At 47.6% G+C, this 27,612-nt stretch overlaps 1 protein-coding gene across 2 annotated transcripts in view; it reads right to left on the bottom strand.

Moving 5' to 3' along the window:
* Positions 1 to 3,390: 3,390 nt before the first annotated feature.
* The window catches only part of LOC127564656 (ubiquitin-conjugating enzyme E2 E2), a 331,735-nt gene continuing 307,513 nt past the window's right edge, over positions 3,391 to 27,612 (bottom strand). For both annotated transcript variants that reach the window (XM_052001374.1, XM_052001375.1), the window contains exon 6: positions 3,391 to 4,186. In XM_052001374.1, coding sequence (XP_051857334.1) covers positions 4,089 to 4,186 — 98 coding nt within the window. In that variant the 3' untranslated portion in view covers positions 3,391 to 4,088. The remainder of the gene's footprint in view (positions 4,187 to 27,612) is intronic.

Here is a 27,612-nt window from a genome sequence, read left to right on the forward strand (position 1 = left end):
CTCTAAGACCCCCTGCTGTTCCTCGGGCCTTTGGCTGGATTTTCTCGCTCATCATTGCTTCCTCCAAGTCCCAGCTGAGACCCCTTACCTCCGCTCTCTAACGCCGGCCCCTTTCCTTGGCGGATTCCCTCCCATTTAGCCTGCTGGACTCAGTTGTCTACATGGTCTCCTGTGTCAGGCTGTGAGCCCCCCGAGAGCAGTTTTTTGCCCTTCTTTGTATCCCTGGCACTCGCCGGTACCTGATAAAGGTTTAAATGATGATTTCTCAGGGTGGCTGCAGGAGAAAACAAAAAACCTCAGCAGAACTGTGCAAATGCTAGAGACGACGAGGCTGGTGACCGCTGAGAAGCCCCCACCTCCATCCGCACCGAGGCTGATGGGAGCACAGTCATGTTTCTCTTACGCTCGGGCCGGGGCTCCCGATTCCTACCTGTGATCAATCGATTCCCCAAGGAAGCTGTGACGCTGCTCCCGGGCTGACTTCATCCCCTGACAAATTTCATGGCTACCGGATGCAGGATTCTCCTGCAAATCTAAAGGCACGTCCAAATGAATGGCTGAAGTCAAATCCGCCTTGAACTTTATTTTTTCTTGATGACGGGGAGACGATGGTGTGTAAACATTTCATTTAACCCGTCTCTATAATCCGTCAGAGCCCAAGGAAGACGATAAGGTTGTTTGTGGGACAGAATCACCTACCTAATCCAGGAATTTGTTTCTTTTGCCTCCAGAAGGGAAAATGATCAAATTCTTCCTGGGAAAACTGCCTCTCTCCATTCTCCCCTCTCACAATCCATTTCCATTTCATTTGGCATTTAATTGTTGAGGTAACGACTGGAAGCGCGTTGCTGGAAGTTGTCCGTAGGGTTTGCAGAAAATGCCTCTGCTTCCTGGCACCCCAAGTTAAGAGGCTTCCTTCCCCAAGAGCTCTTGGGCCCCCAGAGGGAAGCGTGCGGCTCAAGCCAATTTCTAGGTTGGGAGTCCCGGGTGCATTTGTTTGGGAACTCTGCCGAGCTCATAAATATGAGAGGAGATGTTTTATAACCTCTTCCTATCGTGGATGGATATAAAATCTAAAAAATAGCTCTGAGCAAAACAAATAGAGACTTAGGACTGGGTTTCCCTCTGGAATTGTTAGTTACTAACTCTTAAATCACTCACGCTTAAGAAAACCCCAAGCAGGGCCTGCCAGGGACTAGTGGAGAGCAGTTTGGAATGTATTATGGGAAAGGTGTCCAGACACATGATCGTTAACCCTTAAAAAGAAACAATTTAAATGTTAAACTTGCAAAAGAGCGAATCTTATACACCCAGGATGGGGCTAGACACATAATGAGCACTTAAGTATCACTGACTGGTACCAAGCTGGTGTGTTATGAAGTACCTCTCCACGCCTACCTAAGATCTGGGAATACAGGAGCTGTGTGAATTTTATATATACTATCATCTGTTATAGGGCAGTTAGATGGTGCAGTGGATGGAGTGGCGGGCTTGGAATCGGGAAGATTCATTCGTGTTCATGAGATCAAATCTGGTCTCGGGCATTTCTTAGATGTGGGACCCTAAGTAAGTCACTCAGGCCTGCCTGCCTCAGTTTCCTCATCTATAAAGTGAGCTGGAAAAGGAAATTGTAAACTGCTTCAGTGTCTCTGCCAAGAAAACCCCAAATGGGATCACGAAGGGTAGGACGTGGCTGAAAACGACTGAACAATAACAAGTAATAACAAATGTGCTATATGTTGTGCCTTTCCTGTAGGACTATGTCACTGCCACCTTTATACCTTCACTGCCTGATAGTAAGGGGTCTGGCACACTGGCAATGTGGTCCTCCGGTCACGTCTGGTTCCTTGTGACCCTGTGGCCCATAAGGTGCCAAGGCCGCCGTCGTCAAAGACGAAGCGGTCTGCCGTTGCCTTCTCCGGTTGGAGGTTAAGTGACTTGTCCAGCATCATGCGGCTAGTAGGTGTCTGAGGCTAGATCTGAGCTTCTTAATTCCAGGCCTGCTTTTTCTATCTGCTCGAGCAACCTAGCTGCCTACTATGCTGGCACTTAGCACACAGTAGGTACTGAATACACGCTTAGCGAACTGAAGGGAAGTCAGCGCTTTCTCCTCAAAGTTACGGGGAGAGCAGAAAGGAGTCCTGGCAGACGGGGAAGTCTAACAGTGGTAGGATGTCCTGCCGTATTCAATGCTCCCCTCAAGTCATTCAAAGCCGTATTTTTAAATTTCACTTCCAACGCCAGAAATGCTAAGGCCAGAGCGGCACGTCGCACTCTCTCCAAGGCCTACGACAGCGTGCATCATGGAAAGGTCCAAGTGGCCATTTTAAGTTATAGCAGAACGTGAGATCTCAGAAAAGGGGAGGTGAGCCTCTTTTCTCGATCCCAATGGCAGAATCTTATACCGTACGCTCTGTTTCAATGATACATTCTCCTTCTGTCAGACTCCGATGTTCTAAAAAGGAGCAGAGTCCTCCAAAATAAGAAGGCAAATGGAAGATATGCATATTAACGTGAGGAACAATGCAAGTCTTTTAATATTAAAATGGAGTTCCAAAATTGAAATATATGCTGATCAACTCCCTCTTTGAAAATGAGGAAAAAGGTGTCTCTAATATTAGATATTAAAATTTGGGCCTTTTAGGGAGGAAATATCAGAAAACAAGTGACATTCAAATGTTGAGAAATGAATAACTTAGGCCTGTAAATTCAATGATTTAGCAGGAATGCTTTTAAGAGTCTTTTTGAACCCGAATAATGCTAAGAATAGCTCGTGTCCTTATAGGACTTTTAAGATTCACAAATCAACCCTTGTAGGCAGGAAACACAAATATTATTTGTCCCTATTTTAGGGATGGGGAAACCAAGGGTCAGAAAAGTTGCGACTTTTCACCCAGAACCTGCACTCCTTTACTTCAGGAAACTGGGACTTCCCAACATGCCCAGCCACACAAAGAGCATGAAGGGAGCAGCCTTTTGCTCCATGCTTTCCCAACGCCAACAGCCACATGTTTCCTTGGTAGGGCTGAGCTCTCCTCCCCAGCAGTCTGCCTAAAATTAGCCTGAAGGTCAAAGCCGGACAGAAACACCCTGGCTGCTGAGGAAGCCCGCGGTGACTGAGGGAGTGAGCTCATTTTTTCCTCCAGAACAAGCGGCGGCCATTGTAACTTCAGGGACCGAGGGGAGAGCTCGTTTTTCAGCGGGGGGTGTACTGGGGAGTCAGGTCTTTGGATTGCAGTGTGTAAAAGATGGGCCGGCCCGAGGACGCTCACGCGAAAGGAATCCTGGCCCATCTGGAAGAGGCCGAGGGAACTCTGGGGCTCACGACCCCATCCCCGACTGGGGGCTTCGGCGGATGGACAGAAAGCAAAACTGCCGCCTTACACCAAGTGCGTGAATCCGCCACAGTGTTTTATTGAGTGCGCTCATAATACAAGTGTACATCAACTGTTCCACAGTCAAAAGTGGCAGGTCCCTAAGAAATTTACAAGCACTTTAAGTAAATCAAAATACATATTATTTTGTTCAACCCAATAGCCTTTTGTGCGGGAGACAGAAGGCTAGTGATAAACAGAGTCTCAGTAATGCACAGTGATTCTTGAATTTAAGCCTTTATACAAAACTTGTTCCCAGTAGCATGCACCCGCCATTAAAGACTTCAGTACAAAAAAAATTAACCCTAAACACTACATTGAAGTAGAAACGAGATATAATTCTGAATTTGTTTTGTTTTCCCAAAGACCACATAAAAGGAAAAAAAAAACCACACATGAATACAAAGCTTTGTGACAAAGCTCTATACTATTACTGATCCAACATTCTTTGCACTGAAATAAAACAAACCAACAAAAAACAAACCAAAACCAAAACATTCCCGTTTACTTGGAGGGGAAACAACTTTCAAGTTAATAGAACTGAGGAAAAAAGGGGGGAAATAAAATAAAAATAATAAAAAGAAAGAAAGGGCAAAATCTTGTCACAAAATGGTTCAAAATGTCATAAAAATAAGACCACAAAGGAGGGAGGGCTTATTGATGCACTTGGTGAATGTGCTTGCGGAGAGGTCCGTCCAGAAGCCGCGGGGGCTCCTATGTCGCGTATCTCTTGGTCCACTGCCTGGCCATTCTGTCGTGTTCTGCTCTGTTGGTCATGTACTGGGTGGCGATGCTTCCCACCAGGGGGTCAGCTGCAAGGAAAGCAGACACGTGACATCGTTAGGGCCGTTCCCCTTTACAGGGAAGCCGAGTCAGGGAATGGAGCCCCCCTTAACCAGAGCTGGGCCCGGGACAGCCGGGGTCGCTTCTGCAGAGCCCGATGGGGTGGAAATGACAAAGGAAACGAAAGGCGGCCGGGGCGTTCCAGAAAAGGCCGACCTACTTGGCGCTTGGGGAGCTCCCAGGACCAAATTCCCTCCTTTTTTAGTGGCTATTTTAATGAGGAAACTGGGGGAAAGTAGGGACGAGCCAGGAGATGGGTGGTGGAGGGTCGGAAGTTGGGGGAATTAGAAAAATCAAGAGAGTGGGAATCGGGGAATTAGCCCTGAACTCTCCCAAAGGCCTCGAAAAGCCCAGTCAGCAAAGTATCTAAGCGCCATTGTTTCAGAACGCCACATCCCCGAACATCATTAGGACACCTCGTGGTCCAAAGGGCTGGGGTGGGATTAGAACATCAAGGAGGGAAAGCCGGAAGGAATGTTGGGAAGCCTCTCCTCCCCCCTTCATGTCCAAATGGGGAAACAGAGGCTTGGGAGGTGGGGGCCGGGCCCCGGCCCGGCTCAGTCTGTCAGCCAGTGGCGGAGCTGGCCTTCGGACCCAGATCCCACACACTCTGCGATGGTACTGAGCCAGGAGTGCCCGGCTAAGCGGCAGGCTGGGGTGGGGAGGGGGATCAAGGCCCGATGAGCACTCTGTAGGGAGACTGTCCGGGTATTTCTGGCAACTCCAGCGGGGACCAGCACCCCTCGGCTCTGACTGGGGCTTCCCGAAAGCCAAGCTCCTCTCGGCCTCTGCCCGGCAGCGCGCTTCCGGGCACTGACACACACACCGGGGGCGCGGCCCGCCCGCTAGAACGCACCCTTCCATGTTGGGCTCTGGCCCTGGGATGACTTCACCAAGGCTGAGAAGCCTCCCCACCCCAGGCCACACGAGGCACACCCGCCCCACCGCCTCCTCGGCCTGGATCCCGACGGACAGGGCACGGAAAGATTGGAATCAGGTGCCTCCCCCAAAGGAAACTGGGGGCTTTCTGCGGCTTTAGCTCCCGGCTGGGGGGGTCTCGAGGACCCGGGCCAGCTCCCTCGGACAATATCTTCCGAGGCCTGCAATTACAGCCCAGTGCCCCAGATGGCCAGCAAACACTAAGATGGACGGAACCGGGCTTTGGGTTCCAAGTGACTCCCAAGAACCAAAGCACACGAAGGCTCTACAAGTTCTACATCAGAACCGGACAACTTTGGGGGAGTTGGGAGGGGCTTCAGAGGCCTCATCTGGGCCCCCAAGAATCCCTGCACAGAATGTCAGTGACCTCGTCCAGCCTATGGCGAGATCCCCCAGGTGCTGGCGAGACTTTGGTTAAAACATCACCCCCATTCTGTGTGTTTATACGTACGGTGGGAAAGGAACCCACACACACGTGTAGCTACATCAGGGAACATGCGTTATATGCGTACAGAAAAATGAAGACACGCATGTGATGGGGCAGGCATCCCCTCCCCCCTTGAGCACTGACACATGGGGTCCCTCCCCTCTTCCCTCCCCTCGCTGCACTGGCACAGAAGCCCGGCCCTGAGCCCCCGGCCCCGAGTCTCTGCTCTGGCAATGGCGTGGGCTCTACCTCTCTGCCCGGGGCCTCCAGTAGGGAGGGCCTCCTGCCCGTCTCAGGGTCCTCGGACCTGACAAGGCGCTTGCCCCTCACAAGGGGCTGATTTGAGCTGGATTATTAAGGATTTTCTTCTGGAAGAAGAGGCATAACAGATGGGGGAGCCCAGGAGGTGATGCCCCCCCAACAAGCCAAAAGACCAGGGATTCTGCCCCCCCTCCCGCCCCCTCAGGCTCAGACACCTCCCGGGGCAGAGAGGAGGATCCTGAGACAAGACTGAAGGTCGGGCTGCAGGTGGGGGTCCCTCCCACGATATCGCAGACCCAGAAAGGCCCCTGCACTCGGACACCTGACGGCAAACAGAGCCCCACCGAGGTATAAAAGAGCCCTTGGGGCCAGACCCCGGCCGGCTTGAGTCTATCTAAGCAAGGCCCAGCGGCCGTTTATGTTCTTGGCCAACGTTCGCCCATCTGCCCAAAGGGAAATCCTCCTGGGACCTCCGAGTCAGCCCAGTTTTTCTGGCCTTCTTGGGTCAGGCGCGGGCAGAGCGAGCTAACCGGGGACACCTTCTGTATCTGAGGAGCCAACGTTGTGTGCAGGGACACAACGCGTAGCTTCCTTCCGGGCATATATTTCGTAAGCACGCAATCCCCAAATCTGATAGAAAATATTAACAAGAAAGTGGTCTGTAGCTCGTGTACCTGGCAAAACGTCTCACTTACTTATAAGATTTTCTAACAAACCGTTTGCTTTTCCATCTGCAAGACAAAGCCCCAAACAATGCCTAAGTTTGTCAGGATGAAGAAAAGGCAAAAAACTGCCAAATGGGGACTATCAGTGCCCAGGGGCCAAACCAGTATTTCCCATGTTCTTAGCCAGTTGGGCAAGAGGATTTCACTTTTCCTTGGTTTTTCCTCAGAGTAACTGAAAAACGGCCGCCCACCAATCTTGGGGGATCTTGGCAGGGACGAGGGGGACACTGATAGACTGTTTTTATGACTGAAAGTAAGGGAGGATGGTAAGAGCTTAGGTAAGAGCAAAGTTTCATTAAAGGCTGGGCCGGTGCTCGGAAAGGTGGAGGTGGCAGAGGGCTCTGGGGAGACGCGGGCCCGGAAGAACGGGCGGTGCAGACCCCGTCTCCCCCAGCGCTAACCTGCCCATCTTCCTCATGAATGAAAGCCGCCGGCGCTGCCTGCAGGACCGCTCCCCGGACGGCCAAAGCAGCATCTGACAAAATCAGTTTTCAGAATGGCAATTTTAGGGAAGGAGAGCAACCAAGTCCCTTCATTCTACACGGGCAGAGCTGGCCAGGGTGGGAGGCGACCCGAAGGCACCAGCTCCGGGACAGCTGTCGAATTTCTCAGGTACACCAGCTCACCCACCTGCTCTTCCTTCTCCTCTGTTTACACCCTCTGAGGGTCTGGACAGCGCAATCGTAGTCCCCAGACTGTACTTTAAAGAATCCTGAAGGGGAGCTGGGTGGCGCAGAGCACCAGCCCTGAAATAAGGAGGACCTGAGTTCAGATCTAGTCTCAGAGACTTAAAGCTTCCTGGCTGTGGGACCCTGGGCAAGTCACTTAATCCTGTTTGCTTCCCTAGTACAAATACATATATATATACATATACATATATATATATATAAAAATATAATCTCTTGATCTCAGCCAGTGTGGACCCCCAACGTCCACTCTGAGGTGGGGACAATCAGCCCAGGGGCTCAGACTGGCTCCGTCGCCCACCTGGGCCCTGCTCCTGGGTGGGTAGCTTCGGGGCCCCCACTGGCCCCGGACCCAGACTTCTTGAGATCACTCTTGGTGGGTCCCCGCGTCTAAGATGGAAGTTCAGAACCTGGCTGGAAGGGGAGCGCGAGTCAGTTTACACGGGGTGTTATCACCCCCTACCCCATATAGTCCTGCCCAGAGTAGGAGCTCAGGGCAACTTGGTTATGTAGATCCCAAGGCGACAGGGACATCCACCTCCTGTTCTACCAGCTTCTCTGCTTGAACCGGGACAGGCTGTCCCCACGGGGAATAGGGGGCTTTGAAGCTCACGGATCCTTCTGGAGTGCTCAGAATGAAGAGGCTTATTAGGGCCAGAAACTTAGGGTTTCTGTATTTGTATTGGACCCAGGAGACCAGAGACTTTCAATGAAAAAAATTTGTTTTTCGAGACCTGTGATTTCACCGTTGAGGGATTCCCTTCAGGAAAGCACCTTCTGAGACTTTGAGAATGGTTTGGAAGGTCAGACGGCTCGTGGGAGCGGGATCCCACAGCCTGTCTGAAGGCCCACGGCTCTGGCTCTGGGGCAGGTCTTTATTCCCTCCACCTCCCTGACTCTCGTGCCACGTCTAACCGTGGGATCGACAACATACAAAGATCGTGGCGCAGCAGCCACAGAGCCGGATGATGTGGGGCGGCCGCGGGAAAGGCGAGTGGGATTCCAGGCCGAGGCGACCAAACTTGGAGAGAAATGAGATCTTCCACCAAGTTCTGAAACAAAGATCAGACCGAGGAGGACTGAACTCATTTGTGGCAATTCTAATTAAAACAGCATGGCAGACTAAGACCTAATGTGTACACTTAATAATACAGTAAAGGGGCTTTTAACTCAGTCCCTCGAGCCTGCCCAGAAATGCTGTGCACACAAAATCCCAATCAATGGGAATTCTCAAATACAAAGCATTCAATTAGAACAGATTTCTGTGAAGAATGATCCAGATGGGGCAGCCCTGCGGAGAAGATGCTGCTGGATCCTAATCCCAGACTCTGCTAAGCAACGATCCCAAATGGACTGCCAAAAATCTCCCCGGGAATACTTTTAAAATACCAGAGGTTATATAAGTGGATTACCTTCCCCAGACTGCCCGACCTGGAGATTTTAAATCCAGGCCACGGGAGATCAACGCCAGCAGCCAGCAGCCCCCGGTGCTCAATACTAAGGAGCCTCCATCTCCTGCCCCGGGGCCTGTGGCCAGCAGGTGCCCGCTTTCTGCCAGGAAAATAATCTTGGGGCAAATTCTAGGCTTGCAGACTGAGGAAAATATCTACGATGGAGTTTTTCCTCCTTCAAGCTCTTTAGCTCCTAGAAAGGGAACAGCGTCCAAAGCCCTCAGAACTAAGGTTTGCTTCTTGAGAAACAATAGCGATCGCTCACATTTCTGCACCGCTTCCAGCCGGGCAACAGACGTGCAGAGAACACTCCGACTGCAAACCGCTTTGGGTACCTGCGGGAGTCACGTGACTCCTGGAGGGAGCGGCTATTGATATTTAGCTTTTATAGATGAGGAAATGGAGGCAAACAGGGGAAATGACCTGTCCAGAGTCCCACAGCCAATGAGCGTTTGCAGCATTTGAACTGAGCTCTTCCCGACATTCTCTTCACACGGGACCTAACAGGGAAGCATGGGAATTTATTAAATAGGGAGATGACAGAGATCGAGTAACATAGTGAGGAAGGGAAGAAGGAGAGAGAGACAGAGAAAGGCAGAGACAGAGACACAGAGAGAGAGAAAATGAGAGTGTGGGGAAATCTGTTTCATGGTAGGCAAAGTTATTTATATGCAGCATCTCATTATTGTGAGAGAAAATTAACTTCAAAGAGACTTCTGAACTATTAAATTCCATCCTTCCCCCCATTGTCTAAATAACTGGCTCTTCATGCAGTTGTTTTATTGGTAACTTCTGTTCCTCCGCACTTGCTTGCCCTCGCAGTGCTTGTCAGAAAAAGCCCCTTTCCCAACTATTCCCAATCCTCTTGCACAGACGGAGGGAGGGAGGGAGAGGGCCGCAGTGTGCCCCAGCAACAACGGCCTGCCTCTTCCCTGCTCTCTGGACACAGGCCCGGAGTCTGGGGGAGAGGAGGTTCTCCCCTGTTCCCAGAAAGGCCGAGGTGGACACTGGGAGTGCAGGGGCAGAGTGCTCCCCGACTCGGGCCGCCCGCTCCTTTGCTCCTCCCCAGGGAGCAGGAGGTTCCCGTAAGCGGGACGTGACTGAACACCTGAGTCGGGGCCAACGTCAGCTGCCTCCCGGTCACCTGCCTCCCGGTCACCTGGGCTCAGGGATGGGCGCTTTCTCCTAAGGCAGAAGCAGGAGGGGCCCCAGTGACAGCCTGCAGGTTACAGCATCTCACCAGACTTCCTCACAGCCCCAGGAAGTAGATGACATCATTGTTCCCAGTTTAGAGAGGAGGCTAGACTCAGGCTGGGCCTAAAGGCCCACAGCTGGTACCTGGGGCTGGATCTGAACTCAGTCCTACCTGTTCCCTCCCCACAAAACCTTTCAGGGGTCCTCAAACTTTTTAAATAGGGGGCCAGTTCACTGTCCCCTGTGGATCTTTAAATAAAGAAACTTCATAGCCTTGGGTGAGGGGGACAAATGTCCTCAGCTGCCGCATCTGGCCCGCCTGCCATAATTTGAGGACCCCTGCAAAATAATTGAGCCAAACCTTTTATTCCATCAAACTGGAGTCCAGAAAGCAGACCCAGAGCCAGAATTTGAACTCAGATCACTGAATCCAATTTTTCTCTAACTCTAAATATAATTTTTTTTAACTTTATAAAGCCTTTTCTGAGACTACTAAAAGATGTTTCACTAGTAAATATGTTTTTTTCTTAAGTGTAAATTGAGTTGGTTCTCTCTTCTGTATTAATATATTAAAAATGTTCTCACATATCAACAAGGTCGAGTCATCTACAATATTTTATTTAACTTCTACAAAACACTTGTAAGGGCCTATGATAAGTCAAGTGGGCAAAGATTTATTGATCACCTACTACACACACACACACACACACACACACACACACACACACACACACACACGGCACAATTTAGCGTCTTGGATACAAAGAGAGGCCAAAGTCTGGTCCTTGGTCTGAAGGGGCTCCCATCCAGTAGCAAACACACTGTAAGTGGGGTTCATGGCACTTTCTTTTGGACGCTTCCAAAACCTCCACAGGACACAGATGTCACATGGACCATTAGGGATGAGAGGTCCAGAGAGAGGTGAGGGCTGGATAGACAGGTCTGAGGAACTACTCTCTTAGGATGAGAATTGAGCCTGGGGGGGCTGATGGGATCACCAAGTCAAAGAGGAGGGCCCCTAGGGTAAGGGGGCCTAGATGGGAGACCAGGAAAGGTGGAGAAGGAAGCAGGTAGAGCAGGAGGGGGAGAACAAGAGAGCACCAAGGAGAAGGTGGCAGACAAAGCGGAGAGGCCATAGAGAGGCCGAGAAGAAAGGGAACGGGGAAAAGCCATTAGAGCAGATCCTTAAGGGCTCAGGGACAATCCTGGGAAGGTCATTGGTCTCAGGTTGGCCAGAGTGAGCCACGCCGGGGCCCAGCATCAGTGGGAAGCGAGGTTTTTCTGACCCCACAGACCCTGGGGATGACCCGCTTTTTCCCACAGGTAACCTGCAACCGTGTAAGTGATGCGCTCTGAAGACAAACACATGGAGAAGGAGGCCATTTGGGTGAGGAGACTGTTAGGATATAAGTAAGCATTAAAAAACAAACAACCGTGAGTGATGGAAACGGATGGGTTTTATGCAGGGCCTTCCTGTAGGCTGGGTACATGAAGGTTTCTACTAGCAGACTCTCAGTTTGCGATAAAAACACAAGAGACCACCTCGGCAAACCCCCACCGTACGCGGACTGATTGACTTTGACAAGTTTAACTTACTATACCTATACTTTACTTTTGCCCCCTCCCTCTGCCCTCCTCCCCCAGTCCTAGAACTTGCTCCAGAGGGGTCCCATACACATCTCTACCAGGGTCCTGGAGCCACACCAGAGGCCACCTGACTGACCCCTCTCATTTCACAAGAAGCCGAGGCTCTGGAGGCCAAGGCCTCGGCTTTAAGCACAGGAGGTTAAACTGGGCCCCGGACTCCGGCCCGAGCTCCTCCTGGGGCACCACTGCCCCTCCATTCCCCCAACCCAATATGGCGCTGGGACCCTCTGAGCAGGACCATGGGATGGGCCGGCTCTTCTGGAATGACAAGTGGTGTCAGGGGCTAACTCAGTCCTCCCCAGCAAAGATGGACGTGCACCCTTGGGCTCGTGGCAGCTGGAGAAGGACTGCTGGCATTAGTTAAATATGACCCTCTTTTGCCTCTGGAGATGGATTTAAGTTGTTTTAAATCAGGAATGAAAATGACCTTAGCAGTTCCAATCTAAGTCTCATTTGTGCTAGATTGAAACCCCCTTATACATAATACCTGATACAGGAAGGCCCCAAGGTGCTAGAGCGAGGTGGTCGCAGGTCACAGTTAAAGTTGATGAATAGGCCACAAATGGCTGCTGAAAGCCCAATTTCTCTCTGGGACTGACTGACCCCGAGGATGAAATTAAAGACTTTAACTTGAACACTCAGATTTCTGAATTATTTAGAAGCACTGTCCTATTAATAAGTACAATCAACCTTCATAAAATCAAACCATAAACCCAAATAAAAGCAAAAGTTGTTCCTCTGATTGAAAAAACAGTGTTTATTTAATTGGGAATTCCAAAAGAATGTGTCCAGATTAATGTTCATAAACTGAGCAATTTCAATATTCAGTGAATAATCAGAGATGTTTGTGTGAAGACTTTTATTCTCAACTGAGGGGAATCTTTAGTTCATTGCCCTCATGAGGGCTTTTGGCTAATGAAAAGGAGGTTTACTTCTGAGGCTCCCCCGACACAAAATGAGTATTTAATAAATCCTGGGGGGATTAAGTCACTAAAGACATCTCTCAGAGAAATGAAAAAGTATCATAGTTTGATTTCATCTACATTAACTTGCTCATAAGCAGGGGTCTTTATCCTTTTTTCATTATTATTGTTCTGAAGTATGTGAAGTTTTTACTGTCGTATAAAACAGTTTGACTGTGATGTTCCAGAATTTTATCTAGTTCTTTTTGTAAAAATTCAATTTTCTTTTATTTTTAGTCCTAGATTCTCCCCCCTCACTCATTGACACAAGAAAAGTATAACTCGATATAAATATGCATAGACATGCAAAACGAACTTCTGCATTAGTCATATCCCTTCTCCCTGACAAAAAAAAAAAAAGAAAGAAAAAAAGAAAAAAAGGAAAAATAAAGACAAAGCAAAGAACTAGAAGATGCACTTCAATATGTACTCCAAGGGCCATTAGTTCTGTGTGGAGGTGAGTAGCACATTTCCTCGTGAATTCCTTGGTGTCCAAGTAACTTTCTATGAGTTACATCGGTGCCCATCTGCACTGGTCGAGGGAGAATCCTCTCTGGCATTGAATTGGTCAGAATGTTGATCAGTTACTTTACAAGCCGATGATCTTCACAATATAGCTATTAGTGCACAAATCATTCCCCTGGTTTCCTCAGTTCACATTGCACTAGTTCATACAAGTCTTCCCAGGCCTTTCTGAAACTGTACCATTTCTTATTTCTCATATGAATAGTATTTCCATCACATTCAAATACCACAATTTGTTCAGCCATTCTAATTGATGGCCAGTTTCTGATTCTCCTCAGTTTCCAATTCTTTACAAAAAGAACTGCTAGAAATGCTTTTGCAAGGATGGGGTCTTTCCCTCTTTCTTTGATCTCTTTGGGGGTACTTTTAGTGGTATCACTGGGTCAAAGGCTTACAAAGTTAAATCATGGGGTTTTTTGAACATAATTCCAAATTATTTTCTAGAATGATTGGACTAGTTCACAGCTTTATCAACAGTGAACCTATTTTCCAACATCCCCTCTAGCATGTTTTTTCCTTTTTTTAAAAATCAATTTCACAAAGCTTATGAGTGTGAAATACTACCTCAGAGTTGCTTTAATTTGCATTTTTAAAATTATTACTGATTTAGAGATTTTTTTTCATATGGCTGATAGAAGCTTGGATTTTAAGTCTTTGAAAACTGATAAGAAAACGTATCCTTTGGCCATTTATCAATTGGGAAACGGCTTTTAATCGTGTAAATTTCACTCTGCCTCCTATATATTTTAGAAATGAGACCTTTATCAGAGAAACTTAATATAAATTTCCCCTCAGTTATATGTTTTTAAAAATTTTGGCTGCATTGGTCTTGTCTGTATAATAGCTTTTACATTTTATGTAATCAATATTATCTTTTTTTACTTCCTGTGAACCTTAATCTCTTTGGTCATGAATTTTTCCCCTATTCAGAAATCTGACAGGTACCATCTTCCATGTTTCACTAAATTGCTTATGGCATTTAAGACCCTTCCAATATTGAAATTCTGTGATTCTATGAATAATACTTGTAACCTAGGGCCCCTTGTGGTGCACAGTTAATGTCAACATTTTCAAGCATACAATTTTAGAAAATGCAGTGGAATAGTCATAGAGTGACAGACTTTCAGAGCAGGAAGATTAAAGATTACCTAGTCCTAAGTCTATAAATAGGAATGTGAGATCCAGAATTCAAGTGATTTGTGCAACTCAGATCAAAGAAGTTGATGGCAATATTCAACGTAGTGTCTAACACTGAATCCCATCAATGAAACCCTACAAATCAAGATTTTCTGAATCAATTAAGTATTTGAATGGTTCCATGTTACAATTAAATCATATATAATAAGATATCAGTGCGATCCCTGCAAACTGGAGCTGCTCCTGAGATGTTTGCCTGAATAATGGCAGATATGGATTCTGTGATTGATAATTATACATAGCAGCACATGGTGTTTGAACGCGATGGAATACTGCGGGGCCATCAGAAATGATGAAGGGGATGGTTTCTGAGAAATTGGGAAGACTGGTACGGACTTTGCTTTTGCGATAGCAACATCGTAAGAATCAACAACTTTAAAAGACTGAAGGAGTCCAGTCGATGCAATGATCAATTGAAAGTATGGAGGACTGATGAAGAACTATCTAGCTCCCAACAGAGAGGAGCTGTACCCAGTACACAGAATGAGATACGGCCAAGGAAGGGATTTATTTTGATGACTCTGCATATTTACTAAGTTTTTTTTCCTCTTTTTTTGGGTAGGGTAATGGGAAGAAAAGAAAAATGTTTATTAATTGAAAAAAATTCAAAAGGAGGAAAGGGAGAAAAATCTGATAGCAAAATAAGAGTAATACCAATCATTAGGACTCTTGATTTAGAACCAGAAGGGACCCAAGGGGCTGTTTAGTCCAGCTCCTTCCTCCAAAGGGATGTGATCCCTAATTCTAGCTTCAAAAGCAGCAATGGCACCCACAGGGAAGCTTTTTACCTTCATCTTTCCTCCTGCTGTCCTCTGCTTCCCCTACAGGAAGCTTTAAGGAGGATGGTTCTCGACTGTGTTTGTTGCTATGCCAGAAGGGGAAGGTACGAGATGGGGCAGGGCAAAGAGAAGTGACGTTTGGATTAGGAAGATGAGTCCAGCTCCTGATTCTGTCAAAGCCGGTTTGTCCCTGAGGAGCTGTAACCTCTGGGTGCCCCAGGTAACTTTCTAAGAGCTGCATCTCAGGCCATTTGGAGATCTTTGTGCCGATGAAATCAGCTCAGAACCAAATAACCCCACCAAAGGCTTTCCTTGGGCTACAGTCACTTCTTGGTCTGCTGACTGCTCGTATTTAATGAGCTAGTGCTAGGCTTTTAAATACGGCCTGGCACTTGGTGGTACATGGATGTGACACCCCCCTTGTAGCTGAGATAAGGCTGCACTGATCAATACTTAAGAGAATATTGGCTGGATTGAACACTGCACAATGATGCCCCTTGTTTCCTCTCCCCCCTTCTCCTTGGAGATCAGACCATTAAACAGTGAGAGAGCGACTGTGCTTAAGTGCATGCCTTATCGAGATACGAAATCACACCTAATTTTCATCCCTAAGGGCTGAGAATGGGGAATTCATATTATAAATAGATCTTCCAGAAGGGGAGCAATAGAGTGAAGGCCATGGGTATCTTTGGTTTTTACTATTTATATTTTAAAATACCCACCAAGGCTCTGATTAAAGAACTGAAGGTTATTTGGAGGAAACCGGGAAGAGTGGTCCATCCACAGTCATTTCAGCATTTCTATATAATTATTGTTCTCTAAGATAATAGCCATCCCCACCTCTGATCAAGTACTGCAACAGCCGTTTATAATGCCTGCTTATCTGTAAAGAAAGGTTGTTTTTTCTCAAATCACTACACATGCACATTTTAAAAAACAAAAATTAAATCTCTTAAATTAATAAATATTCTAGCTACTTACTGGAATGCCCACAAAAGAGACTGGAGGATTAACTCTTCTCTGGAGGCATATTAAATGGATGATAATTCATGAAAGGTTTCCCTGTCTCCATGCAGCCCCACTGCTAGGATCCCATGCTGAGGTGGGAATTAGCCCATTGACAGGGGAGATGAACTGAAACAATACTTCTTAACATTATTATAACCTCTCAAAGAAAAGGGGAATTAATTCTCCTTCCTTCCTGAATCTTATCACCATATCTATTCTCTGATTTCTAGTGTTGCTGTAAATTTACCTAAGAGCAGATGATAAGGCAAGGCAGTGATTGGTCATAAAGTAGGAGTATTTTCTCAGGAAAACAGGAGAAAATCTATAGTTCAGGAATGGAAATAACAAAAGACACAGGGAAAGAAACAGGAAGTTTTGAAGATGCTATAGGAACCTCAGAGATATTTAAGCCTCCTCAAGCTGCCTAAACATTAAAGACACATCAACTGATACCAGCGGGACTCAAGGGTCCCAATAAAGCCCAAAAAGCAACTTTTCAACTCAATGCAACCCAAACATGAAATTCAGATCATGTCAGTCACTATGAAAACCACTAATGAAATATCACAAAGTTCAAAACAAACCAAAACAAATGGTAGCTCCCTTCTTTAGTACCGATGAGAAAGAATACATCTTTGGCTTTTCACCCCAATTTCTACAGAATATCACTTTAAAAATCTAAACATTCTGGAGTTGAGCAACTGCTAGTAGACTGTTATCTAAAACATAGTCAACACCTTTCCACTCTCTTTAATCCAGATAAATGATGTTTGGGAGAACACAATTCAACTTTTCCTTGATGACTCAAGATTATTATTATAGATATGAACTGTTATGTGGAGTGCTCATTGTATGGCGCAATTAATGATCCCATAATATTGTGCTTTTACTCCTTATGTCTGCTTTTCATAGATTTCTCATTCTTCTTCCTTGCCAGGCTTTTAACTATCATTTCTCGTGACCTCAAGGAGACTCTCTCCTTATTCCCCACCTCCTCCTAACGCGCTACTTTAATTTAGGTGGTGCACTGGGAAACTAGGTAATTAAACCTGCTGGGGTTCTGGGGAAAAGAATAATCGAGTCCCAAGTACAGGCCCGAGAGCTACCCCTTTGTTGTAAAGTACATGGTTTGTCGTGTGGTCAGTTTCTGCCATTTGTTTACTTGTAGGTTTGACTCCCAAGGACCCGCAGGAATCTTGGAGTCTGCCCAGACAAAGGCACATGTGCTCGGGCCCAGTCCCTGCAGAAGCCTCCTACCACAGTCTATTTTCAGATGCAGATTCTTTCTATAAAGAGAAGTAGGGCTTCTGGAGGAAGGGGGCTCTCTGGATGGCGCTAGAACTGCGCAGATAATGTAAACAGAGCTGAGAAGCAGCCCTCTTCTCCCTGACCTCCCTGGACACTGCCAAGAAACATCACCTGTGACCGCCACATTGCCACGTGTGAGGAGTGTGGTTCTGTACACAGACGGCTGGCTTAGAGTCTGGCTCTGCTTCTGACATACTAACTGTGTAATCTTGGCCAAGGCACAAGTTGACTCATTTATTAAATGAAAATAACAATATTGGATGAGGATCCAATGGGGCAATAGCTATAAAGGGATCTATCCATCTTACACGAGTGCATAAATGAGAGATATTTAGCATTATCATCTCACCACTGATAACGCTGTTGACCTATCAAGAACCAATGAATCACCTTTGCACTCTGTCCTGACAACTAACCCAACGTTCTGCATGTAGCCACACATTTAGTGTCTTGGGAGTTGTATTATATACGCAGATTGCTTGTTTGAGAACAGAAATGTCCACAGATCAGGCCAGTCAATTGCAGATCGTTGCTGGGTGCTTGTCAGTCAATGGACACGAGCAACACAAGTAAATTTGATGAAAAAAAGTTAGATCGCTAAAGGACATAAAACGAGACAATCTCCAATTGAACAGAAAATGCCGCATAGCTGGCTATGAGAGCGAGACCGTGACGGAATCTTGTTTTCATTTTAAATGGTTCACACCTTGAGAGTTTTAATTTATTTCTTTTTATAACCACAATCTTGGTGACAGTATTTTTCAGTGAAAAAACTTATCACAAATTTACTATAAAATTCACAAATTTCCAATCTTCAAAAGTGGAATGCGGCCTCTGCCCTGAGAAAATCTCTATTCAAAAAATGCTGTGACGTACTTTAGGACACGCCATGAGACATCTGCATAAGAAATGGCTCAAAAGCAACTTAATTGTAGGGGCAGAAGATGAAGGGAAAAGCCAGAGGAGGTGGAATGAGGAACCGCATTTCCAGGCAGACCAGACAGCACGGGTGAGGACTCCTTCAGCTTGGAGGTTGTAGGCAGTGGAGCTGGAAGGCGAAGCTGGTCTCCCTCCACAGAGTGCACCTTCCTTCCTACTTGGCTCCCACCGACACTATCCCAGTGATTTTTTTGAGTGGCAAGGTATGAGCTTGCATTGTCTATGACTTTGCCAGCAAGGTCAGAGCGTAGGGTCAGTGCAGGTGGCGAGGATGGATTCAGGAGAACACAAGAGCGAAGAAGTCCTGTGCCAAGGACCGGTTCCTGCATGGTCGTCCGGAGCCTGGCTGCCCACCCAAAGGAGGACCAGGGGACTGGTGACCAGACGAGATGATTGTATCACGGGCTAGAGAGGGTTTTAGGGTTCCTGACAAGTTCTCAGAGAGAAACTTTAATCCTGTTCTCTAAAAAACAGTCTGGAAAATTACCCAACACCACTTTGGTGTACCTGGTGGTACTTAGAGCTGGAGACCTTGATCAGCTGTAAGCTCCCGGGGCAGATTTTCTTCTATCTGTCTGTCTGTCTGTCCCCGGCATAGGGAGAGTGCCTGGCAAATCAGTGCTGGCTACACATTCACTGTCAGTTCCAAAGGTCTGATGTAAAGAACACAGAGAGGTGCTGAAAGGGCAGCAATATAGGACACCTCTTTTTGGACCAGGGAATCTGAGCATAGTGATCCTAGCGCCAATGGCCATGACACAGACGTCTCTCTCAGGATGAGCGGCAGTGTGGCTGGGGGGAGAGTCTGCAGAACTGGGGGCAGGGCCATGTACTAACAGTGGGACCTTGGGCAGGTTTCATCTCTGAACCTCAGATCTATCACCTCCAAAATAAGGGGGTCACCAAGGTCTCTTCCAGCTTGAGATCTGTGGGTGACTTGGAAAGTCCCCCAAGAGTGATGAAGGTATCACCTAGGGCATGATGGGGCACAATCTCCATTTGATTGGGCAGGAATGTGAGCCCAGAGAGGCAGCAACCATACTCTCTCCTGAAAGGGGGACACGAAAGGGAAGTACTGGGATCCCTGGAACATATCTCTGTGCTTGCTCTAACATTCTTCCTATTTCCTATAACCAAGTTTCTGCCTTAGAAGTAGATCCTGTAGCTCACCTTCATTAACAGGGATACTATGTAGCCTCTAAGTAGGCACTAGTATCTGAAGGTCTACTGTGTGCCTGGCACAAACTAAGAAGGGCAGCCCTCTAAGAGCTCACACAATGGCAAGCAATGGCCCACACAAAAGACTGTACAGACAGCAATGGCCAGCCAGGGTGCACAGGCAAAGGGCCGTCTGGGAAGAGTCCCCACTAGCTCCTGGGCTTACAGCTCAGGGATAGCTGCAGAGAGCAGAAGAGAAGTTGGGAGAAGGGCGATAGGTGCCAAAGGCTCTGGGGGAAAGGTGCCAGCTGTGAGTCCTGCTCTCTGGACATGGTCCTCCTCCCCATCACTCTGACAGGGAGGGGAGTTCTAGGAACATTTGGGCCAGTCTGCCCTTGGTCCTGCAATTCTCATTTCTCAGGACCCAAAGTTCAATCAAGTCTACATTTCCTCCAGCAATTCTTACTTAGTGGGCTGAGCCGAATACTATCCTGGAGCAAGTGGTGGGAGAGACTAAAAAGAGGGAATGGCAGAGAAAAGAACCCAAAGGAGCATGGAAGGGCCCCAACAAGAAGTATGACATTGTTACTGCTGTGCTAGGTCGGCTATATATATTCACAGTAACCAGGTGCCAGGGTGACAGTTTAATATACAAACCTGTTTTGTGCTTGTTCTATATTAAATTTCAATGCTTGTTGATTTCTAAGTTTATGATAAAAAGGGAAAAGAAATCTAGAAAAACAAAGTGGAGAAAGATCACGGTTTGTAAGCAAATTCACTTATACATTTTGGATCTGAGTCCTGCTCATCTTCCAATAAGAGTGCAGAGGGAAGGAGGGAAAGCCAAGCAGTGGGAGCGAGGAGGGACAACTGTCTGATGGCTCCTCCAGAAGCAGGGATTTGGGCTGAGTCTTGAAGTGAGTCGGAGAAGCCAGAAGGCAGAGAGAAGGGGGACAACATCCCAGACGTGGGGAACAGAGATGGAAGCTGGAGCACGATGCGGGAGGAACAGCAAACAGGCTAGTGCCGCTGGCCGGGAGAACACAAGGAGGAAGTCCAGAATAAGAAGATGGGCAGGGCAGGGAGGGCTGTGGATGCCCAAACACATGATAGCATGTCTGATACTGAAGGAAATAGGGAACCATTGGAGTTTATTGAGAATTGGGGGATGACAGAATTCTGCTTTCCTAGTGTAACAAAGTGCACTGGAGATGCTCTGAGGGTTTGCAGGGTCAGCTCAGAGAACTAGAGGCAGCTTGCTACATTCAGAATGTTACACATTCAGTGAAAACCCACTGAACGACCCTCTCTGGGAGGAATAAGGGCTCCAGAGGTTTTGAAGGGATCTTGGAAAAAACGCTGCTTTTTAAGGGAATCAGGAAACTGGGACAGTTCATAAAGGCTTGGGCATAAAGTGGATTCAACTAGCAAGAAAGGGCCCAGAAGTTTGGAGCTGAGGGACGGAGGGGACGAAACACTCTTAAGGCAAAAATCAGCATCCTCCCTCGAGGAGTCTGCGCTTTCTTAATTCCTATGAGTGGGGGAGACCTGGTGGCCGGAAGAGCCCTGGGAGTGGAGAACTTTGGGATCTGTCCCCAAGCGTCCAGGAAGGGAGCAAACATTTATGAAGCACCTACTGTGTGCGGGACACTGCTGAGCCATTGACAAATGTCTCCTTGAGGTGCTACTATTACCCCCATTTTACAGGGAGGAAACTGAGGTAAGCAGAGGTCAAGCTGCCTGGATCACACGGCCTGTACATCTTTTAGGTCAGATGCGGATCTGCAGCAAGGCGGAGAGGGGGGACACGCGTTGCCCCTCTGCCAGATGCTGTCCAGTCCGTTCTTCCTCCCTAAGCTCTCCTCTGCCCGGCCCTTTACTGCCCCTCAGTCACTTGGTCACCCGTCCCTAAAAACGAGAGCAGAGAGCACGGGAGGCAGCAGCGGCTCTGGGGCCCAATTCTAACCTCCTGCACCTCAGGATCTTCTCCATAAAAGGAGGCTAAGAACATGCGCGCTCTCTCCCAGAGCTCCTCTCGGCGCAGGCTGGGGAAACGCCCGAGTGGGCTCTGCACCATGACATCACCCACAGAGACGCAGACACACGGTCACGTGCCCGGGCCCAATGCGACACTCGGAACACCAGAGCCCGGCAGCGCTCCCTTCTGCTCGGCCTGCCAGTGGGCCGCTCCCTCACTACCGGCGCACAGCCATAGAGAGGCCCGCGCGTCACAGACTCCCCTCCCTCCGCCCACGGCTGCCCAGGTGCCCCTTCGGGGGCCATCTTCACAGGGGCCTGACGCAGGCTCTCCCGAGCCCCAGCGCCCCTGGCGGTAGATGGAGGCTACAAGGCCGGAACTCCTCCTCCGCTGTTTTCGTTTTCCTGCGCAGGCGCCGTCTCCTTGGGGGCCTCTTTCCCTGGCGCCTCCTCTTTCTGGCTGGCTTGTGGGATGCCCAGCGCGCAACTTGTTCCGGTGCCCGGCCCGGAGCAGGCACTTCATACCAGCTGCCTGTCCATCCCTGCGAGAGTCTCTGCCTGGGTGGCAGGGGTGGGGTGGGGTGGCGTCCCCTCGTTCTCTCCCGTTCCCGTGCTCCAGGGGTGGCCATTACACCGCCTGACAAGTTGGCAGGACCCTGACGTCATTCCGGTCCCCCGCCCAAGTTCCTCTGGGTCAAACGTTGGCCTTTACAAAGGCCTGAGCCTAAAGCAGCTTAAAAGCGATCACAAAAATATTGCAGCGTATCTGCCCCCAATGAATTTCACACTAGGAGGTTGGGAAGCACAAGGAACTAAATGTGCGCCTTGGCAGGAGCCAAAGGCCACCGAGCTCTCGGAAGGGGTCAGCCGCACTGCGGCAAATCTCCCAAGTTACTCCATTGTCCTTCCCCAGGCCCCGCCCACTGCTTTGCGCTGGTGGACGGGATTGCAGGCCCCGCGCCCTCCTTCCACAGCCCGGAAAAGGCCACCATAAGCGGCCGAGGCCAGACAAGGCGCAAGCGCAGAAGCGCGCTCTGTCGCCGGAGGGTCCCGACTGTTGGCCGACTGACAGACTGACTCCTATTCTCTCCTCAGCCCTTCCGGGGGAGACTTCCTCCCTTCATTCCACAAGCGCTCCTTGCCCGCTTCCTGTGGGTCGGCCATGGCTGGTCAGGAAGCCTCCTCTTCCTGAGCTCAAATCTAGCCTCGGATGCTCTCAGCTGGATGAGCCCAGCTAAGCAACTTCACCCTGCTTGCTCCAGTTTTCTCATCTGTAAAATGGGCTCCCGGAGGAACCACTTAGGTACTTTTGCCAAGAAAACCCCAAACGGGATCACAGAGTCAGATGTGACTGAAAAATGACCGAACCACAACAGTATGCCCCTCTTCTCTCCCCCGCCCCCCAAGAACCGCTCTAGATACAAAAATTGAGTCGTTTTTGCTCATAGGGGACTTATATTCTGTTGGGTTTATAAATGTTTTCCTCAGAACAGCTCAGCTGAGGAAGGTAACAAACATTATCATCTCCATTTTATAGATGGCTGAGATTGTTCCTGACTTTAAATCTTAAACCCTTTATGGGGAAAGCATAAAACTATTTTCTCCAAGAACAGTGTGAAGGGAATTTTCATGACACGTTGAGATAAGAAGTCTGTTTCATGACATCCTTTATCCAAACAATAAATTTGAGGGATTCCACTGCCGAGAGAACAGTAGACCTTCTGATAGAAAATTTGTAGCTGATCTCTATCTGGGTTTTATATTAATTATGGTGCAATAAAAGCAGTAGAAAATTGCCCAGCGGAAGCAGGGGAAGAGCCATGACTAATGGCTGAGGTCACTGGAGCTAAATTTGCATTGAGATTCTAATGAGATGGATTGCTGGACAGCTCTCCTTTGCTAAATCTCCCCAAACTGGAGCGTGCAGAGGGAGCCAAGAGGTGACCAGAAACAAACTGGACTTAAAGTCACAACTTTCAGGCAGACACATACCTAACTTTGCTTCCCTGGGTTTCAGGAACTTTAGGGGCCACTATAGGAGCAATGTGCATCAATCTAGAAGGCAGGAGGGGAAGCTTGCAGAGAAGTAACACTTATTTCCTGAAGTGCTCCATCATCTGCATGGCTGACTTCATGCTGGATCCCACACTAAGACATGAGTGAGATCCCTGTGTGTCCAGGGATAGCACGTCTATCGGGCTATGATGATGGTGATCGGAAATCACCTTTCCTAGAGAGTATGCCCAGGGCTGCTAAGGCAACCAATCATCACTCATTCAAAAACAAACAAAACCAATTTGGCCTTTAGAAGGCCAACGGTTTCATATTTTTGTTGTTGTTGGAAGCCTCAAATGCCTTCTCTGAATTCCTACCCAAACCAGCTCCTGATCTATGATAATCCACCACATTTGGGGCAAGAATCCACAGCCTCTTTGAAGGTATCACCACATCACCGCTTAACAGAAAATGACCCCACCAAGTCAGGCAGCTGGGGCTTTTTCTCAGGGCACCCAATTTTAGGAAGCGGTGAAATCATCCCATGAGGGTGGGTTCCCAGGTGAAAACCACTGGTGCAACAATCCCTACTGATAGCTCTAGGTTAAAACTGAAAAAGAAATGCACAAGCAATCTGCAAACTCAAGGTTCTAGAGAATTATGGATGGTCCCAGATTTAGGTGTGAAGGCTGCTGCTGCACTCTGGCAACCATAGGAGCAGAATGTCCTCCAGAGACTGCTCTCCTAGGATCAGTTCATTCCCGTGTTCTTTCCTGGGGGCTGCTGATCTCTCCCTTCTCCCAGGTCTGGTCCTTTTACCTTGTCCTGGCGGCAGCAGCAAGGGGGAATGAAGGGAGTGAATGGGAGGGGCCCACAGGGACCAGTCAGGCATCTTGGTTCCCTATGGCCAGAAGTATTCCGTGGTTAATTAGCCCTTGTCAGGGGGATAACTGAATCCTACAGACATCATGTGACTTGTCTATTGTCACACAGCTAAGGAACTGAGGTCTTCTGACTCCCAAACGATACTTTTGGCTCCTTTCCCCCAGGTCTGGGGTCCTGGGGGGGGGGGCCAGCTCCTTTGACCACCCAAGGGAAAGCATCATTTCTGATGGCCACACAGTGGATGATCCTCAGAAAACAGGATCAGAACTAGGAAGCTGATAGAGAAAAGTAAATAAGCCATGTTCTGTGACTGAATCCTTCATGAGGAATTTCTGGGTTTTTGGGTGGAAAACACCCTGGACTGAGAGTCAAAAACCCTAGTTCTGATGCTGGCCCTTCTGACTTACTAATTGTGTGACCATTTCTCCCTGGGTCTCTGTTCTGGGTCGTATGACAAACACTGTCCTTCACATGACAAAATGTTAGAAGGAAAAGAACTTTAGGAGTAAGCTGGGAAGCAGATGGAAGGGTACACCTGTTTTCCATTAAGGAAGCATTATAATTTACGTGTTTTCAATAAGATATATATATTTTTTTGTTTGCCAAAAATAAATGAGCAACAGGCAAACCAAGGCAAGTCTTGTTCCCTTTCCCTTTCCTTGGTTAGGGAGCAAGAAGGGAGGAGGAAAGCAGAGGGATAAGGAGGGAAGGAAGGGAAAGAATAAGGTAAGAAGAAGAAGGTAAGTCAAAGAGAGGGAAATCCCCTCAGCTGCTTCATTTTGAGTCTTCCTGTTGCTTTTGACATTCTAGGGAGGGAGCCTTTGACACTGATGTTTAATCTAGGGAGAAGGCGGGGGAGGAAAAAAGGGTTTCCCCACTGCTATTTTAATCTGCCCTTCTTCACCCCAGCCTTCTTTCTCATGCCCTCAAACCTTAGCCCTCTGAGGCCTAACTCCTTACTAAGTAGGTGCCACCTTCTGGGCTTGGCACTGGGTACAGAGAGAGGGAGAGGCACCCCGTTTCTCCTCCTGTTCTGCCCCTGGCAGGACCCTAGCATGCTCACAGTACCTGGGGACATCACAGACAGGCAGAATCTATTCCTGACCCGGCAAGGTGGGGGTCCGAAGGCCTTTCCGGTAGGAGCAGCCCCAGATGAGGTGGTTAAGCTGTACAGACTATTCAGAGGCGGTGATTTCACTAGCTCCAGTCTCTCCCTTGCTAGGTATTGTGGTACAAACAAGTGCAGGGCAAGGCCCTAAGCTCTGAATGATGGGGTTTTCCAAATCAAGTTAGACTGGACCTTGGATGGGCCCTACCCGTCCCTGAAGCTTTCCAGCTTGGCCAGACGTGCAGTGTATGCTGTGCCAAAGGCTGTGGGAGCACTGGATCACTGTCACAGGATTTACAGGGTTTACAGGAAGGACTTTCAAGTATTTCAAGCTTCGCAGATAAAACAAAGGTGAAATGGGCTTTTGGTGGGGTGTGCAAAGGATCTAACCACAAAGCAAGGGAGCATTTCTATGGTGACATGTGTCCCAAATCTAAAGCACGGGCAAACTTCATAACATAGGATTTCTCTCCTTTCCGGGATCATACTAAGGCAGACAGGCCTGCCTGCAGATCAAAGGGACTCCCTAATCATAGCTCTTGACCTTGTATGTAAGATTTTAGCACCTCTAGGATTTGCTCATCCAGGAGACTCCTGAGGCGTGGAAAAATATGGAGAGAGAAGTGAGAAAGATAAACGAGAAGAGATGTGCTAGAGTAATTAGTCTAACTCGTTTTTCCGTGATTTTTTCATCTTAGAAGAAGAACGATGATGAGCACTGATATTCAGCAAGTTACTTTCCAGACATGGATGGCATAAAGAAAGGGGAAGGAGAAAGCAAGAATCCAATTTGTTAGCTGCAGCTTCTAAAAGGCTCCAGGGACTTGACATGGGATGGCTTCATTCATTTTTCAAATATTCACAGCTCTACATTTTTCTCTCACAAAACTACCCACAAACTCCAGATAGCTAGATGAGAAGTGAAAAAGACATTCAATCCTCGTGGGGCGGCAGACAGCCTGGATATCGGCAAGAACACTCAATGCGAAGGTGGAACACCTTGCTTCTCAGCTCACTGTGTGGGGAGGCCACAGGCCTCTGTAAAATGAGGGGATTTTCTATGAGGGTCTTTGGTAATCACAAATTTTTAGCATCCTGAGAGGCCACGTGGGTGTAATAAGCATTCATCACTGAGTAGGGGGTAAGGTTAGGTAGTCATGGAGCTCTATCCAAGTCTGAAGTTTTGTGATTTTGTAATACAGTGATCTATAAGTACCTTTGGGAGGCTCATCGGTCCAACTGCTACCTAGAATGTTAATCAAACAAGTAAATCTAATTGCAAGTAGTTGCTGTTAACAGATTTGCACACTCTGCCCCTGATGATTAGCACTTGTGTGACTGCGTGCATCATGTTTCTCAGCTATAAAATTAGGGAGTTAAGATCTCTCTTTCTCTCTGTCTTCTAAATCCTTAACCCCTGAAAAAAACAAGTGTCACAGAATGACTGTACCAAAAATCGATATCACACAATTACACATTAAGTAATTCAGTTCAACAACTTAAAAAAAAAATTACTAAAAAAAACCTTACTAAATATATGAAACAAAATGGTCTTGTGGATAGAGGTTTGGCACAGACCTGGTTTAAACATTGTTGCTGGTGTTATAACCCAGGACAGATCGCTTCAAGTTTCCATGAGTAGACAACTCTCTAAAGTTTAAATTGTGGAACAGGCATAGTTTTCCTTGGTGGAATGGACGTATACATCAGGAGTACCCTAGGAAATCCTAGGGCCAGACTAAAAACAAAAATCATCCATTTAGACCCCACAGATTCAGAATTCATCCTAGACCTGACAACAAACTATAATCAAAATATATTGTATTAGTTCTATTTGCTGAATAAATTAACAGAGTCAACAAGATCACCAAGGCAAAGTTTAGTCTGGTTAAGAAAACTTTCTAACACTTTTGCAATGATCATTTGCACTTAAAGTGTGATAGTCAGAAATCATTGCCTCCACATACTTTGAAGCAGGCCCAAGAGGATTTCTACTCAGAAACACTTGGCTAATTTGTTTCACTGTATACTTGGAAGTAATGAAATTTTGTTACGAATATTCTATTATTCACACTTTTTACTGAATCACATTGACTTTCCCAGCAATTATTACAAATGAGTGCATTTTTTCTTGTACTTTTCTTTCAAAAGCCTCCCTAGATGAATCAATCCCCAAAGCGATGTGTAAGTTCAAGAAGCTACATTAGTGAAGAAGAAATTGAAA

This window comes from Antechinus flavipes, chromosome 5 (genome assembly GCF_016432865.1).
Source record: "Antechinus flavipes isolate AdamAnt ecotype Samford, QLD, Australia chromosome 5, AdamAnt_v2, whole genome shotgun sequence".
NCBI classification, from domain to species: domain Eukaryota; kingdom Metazoa; phylum Chordata; class Mammalia; order Dasyuromorphia; family Dasyuridae; genus Antechinus; species Antechinus flavipes.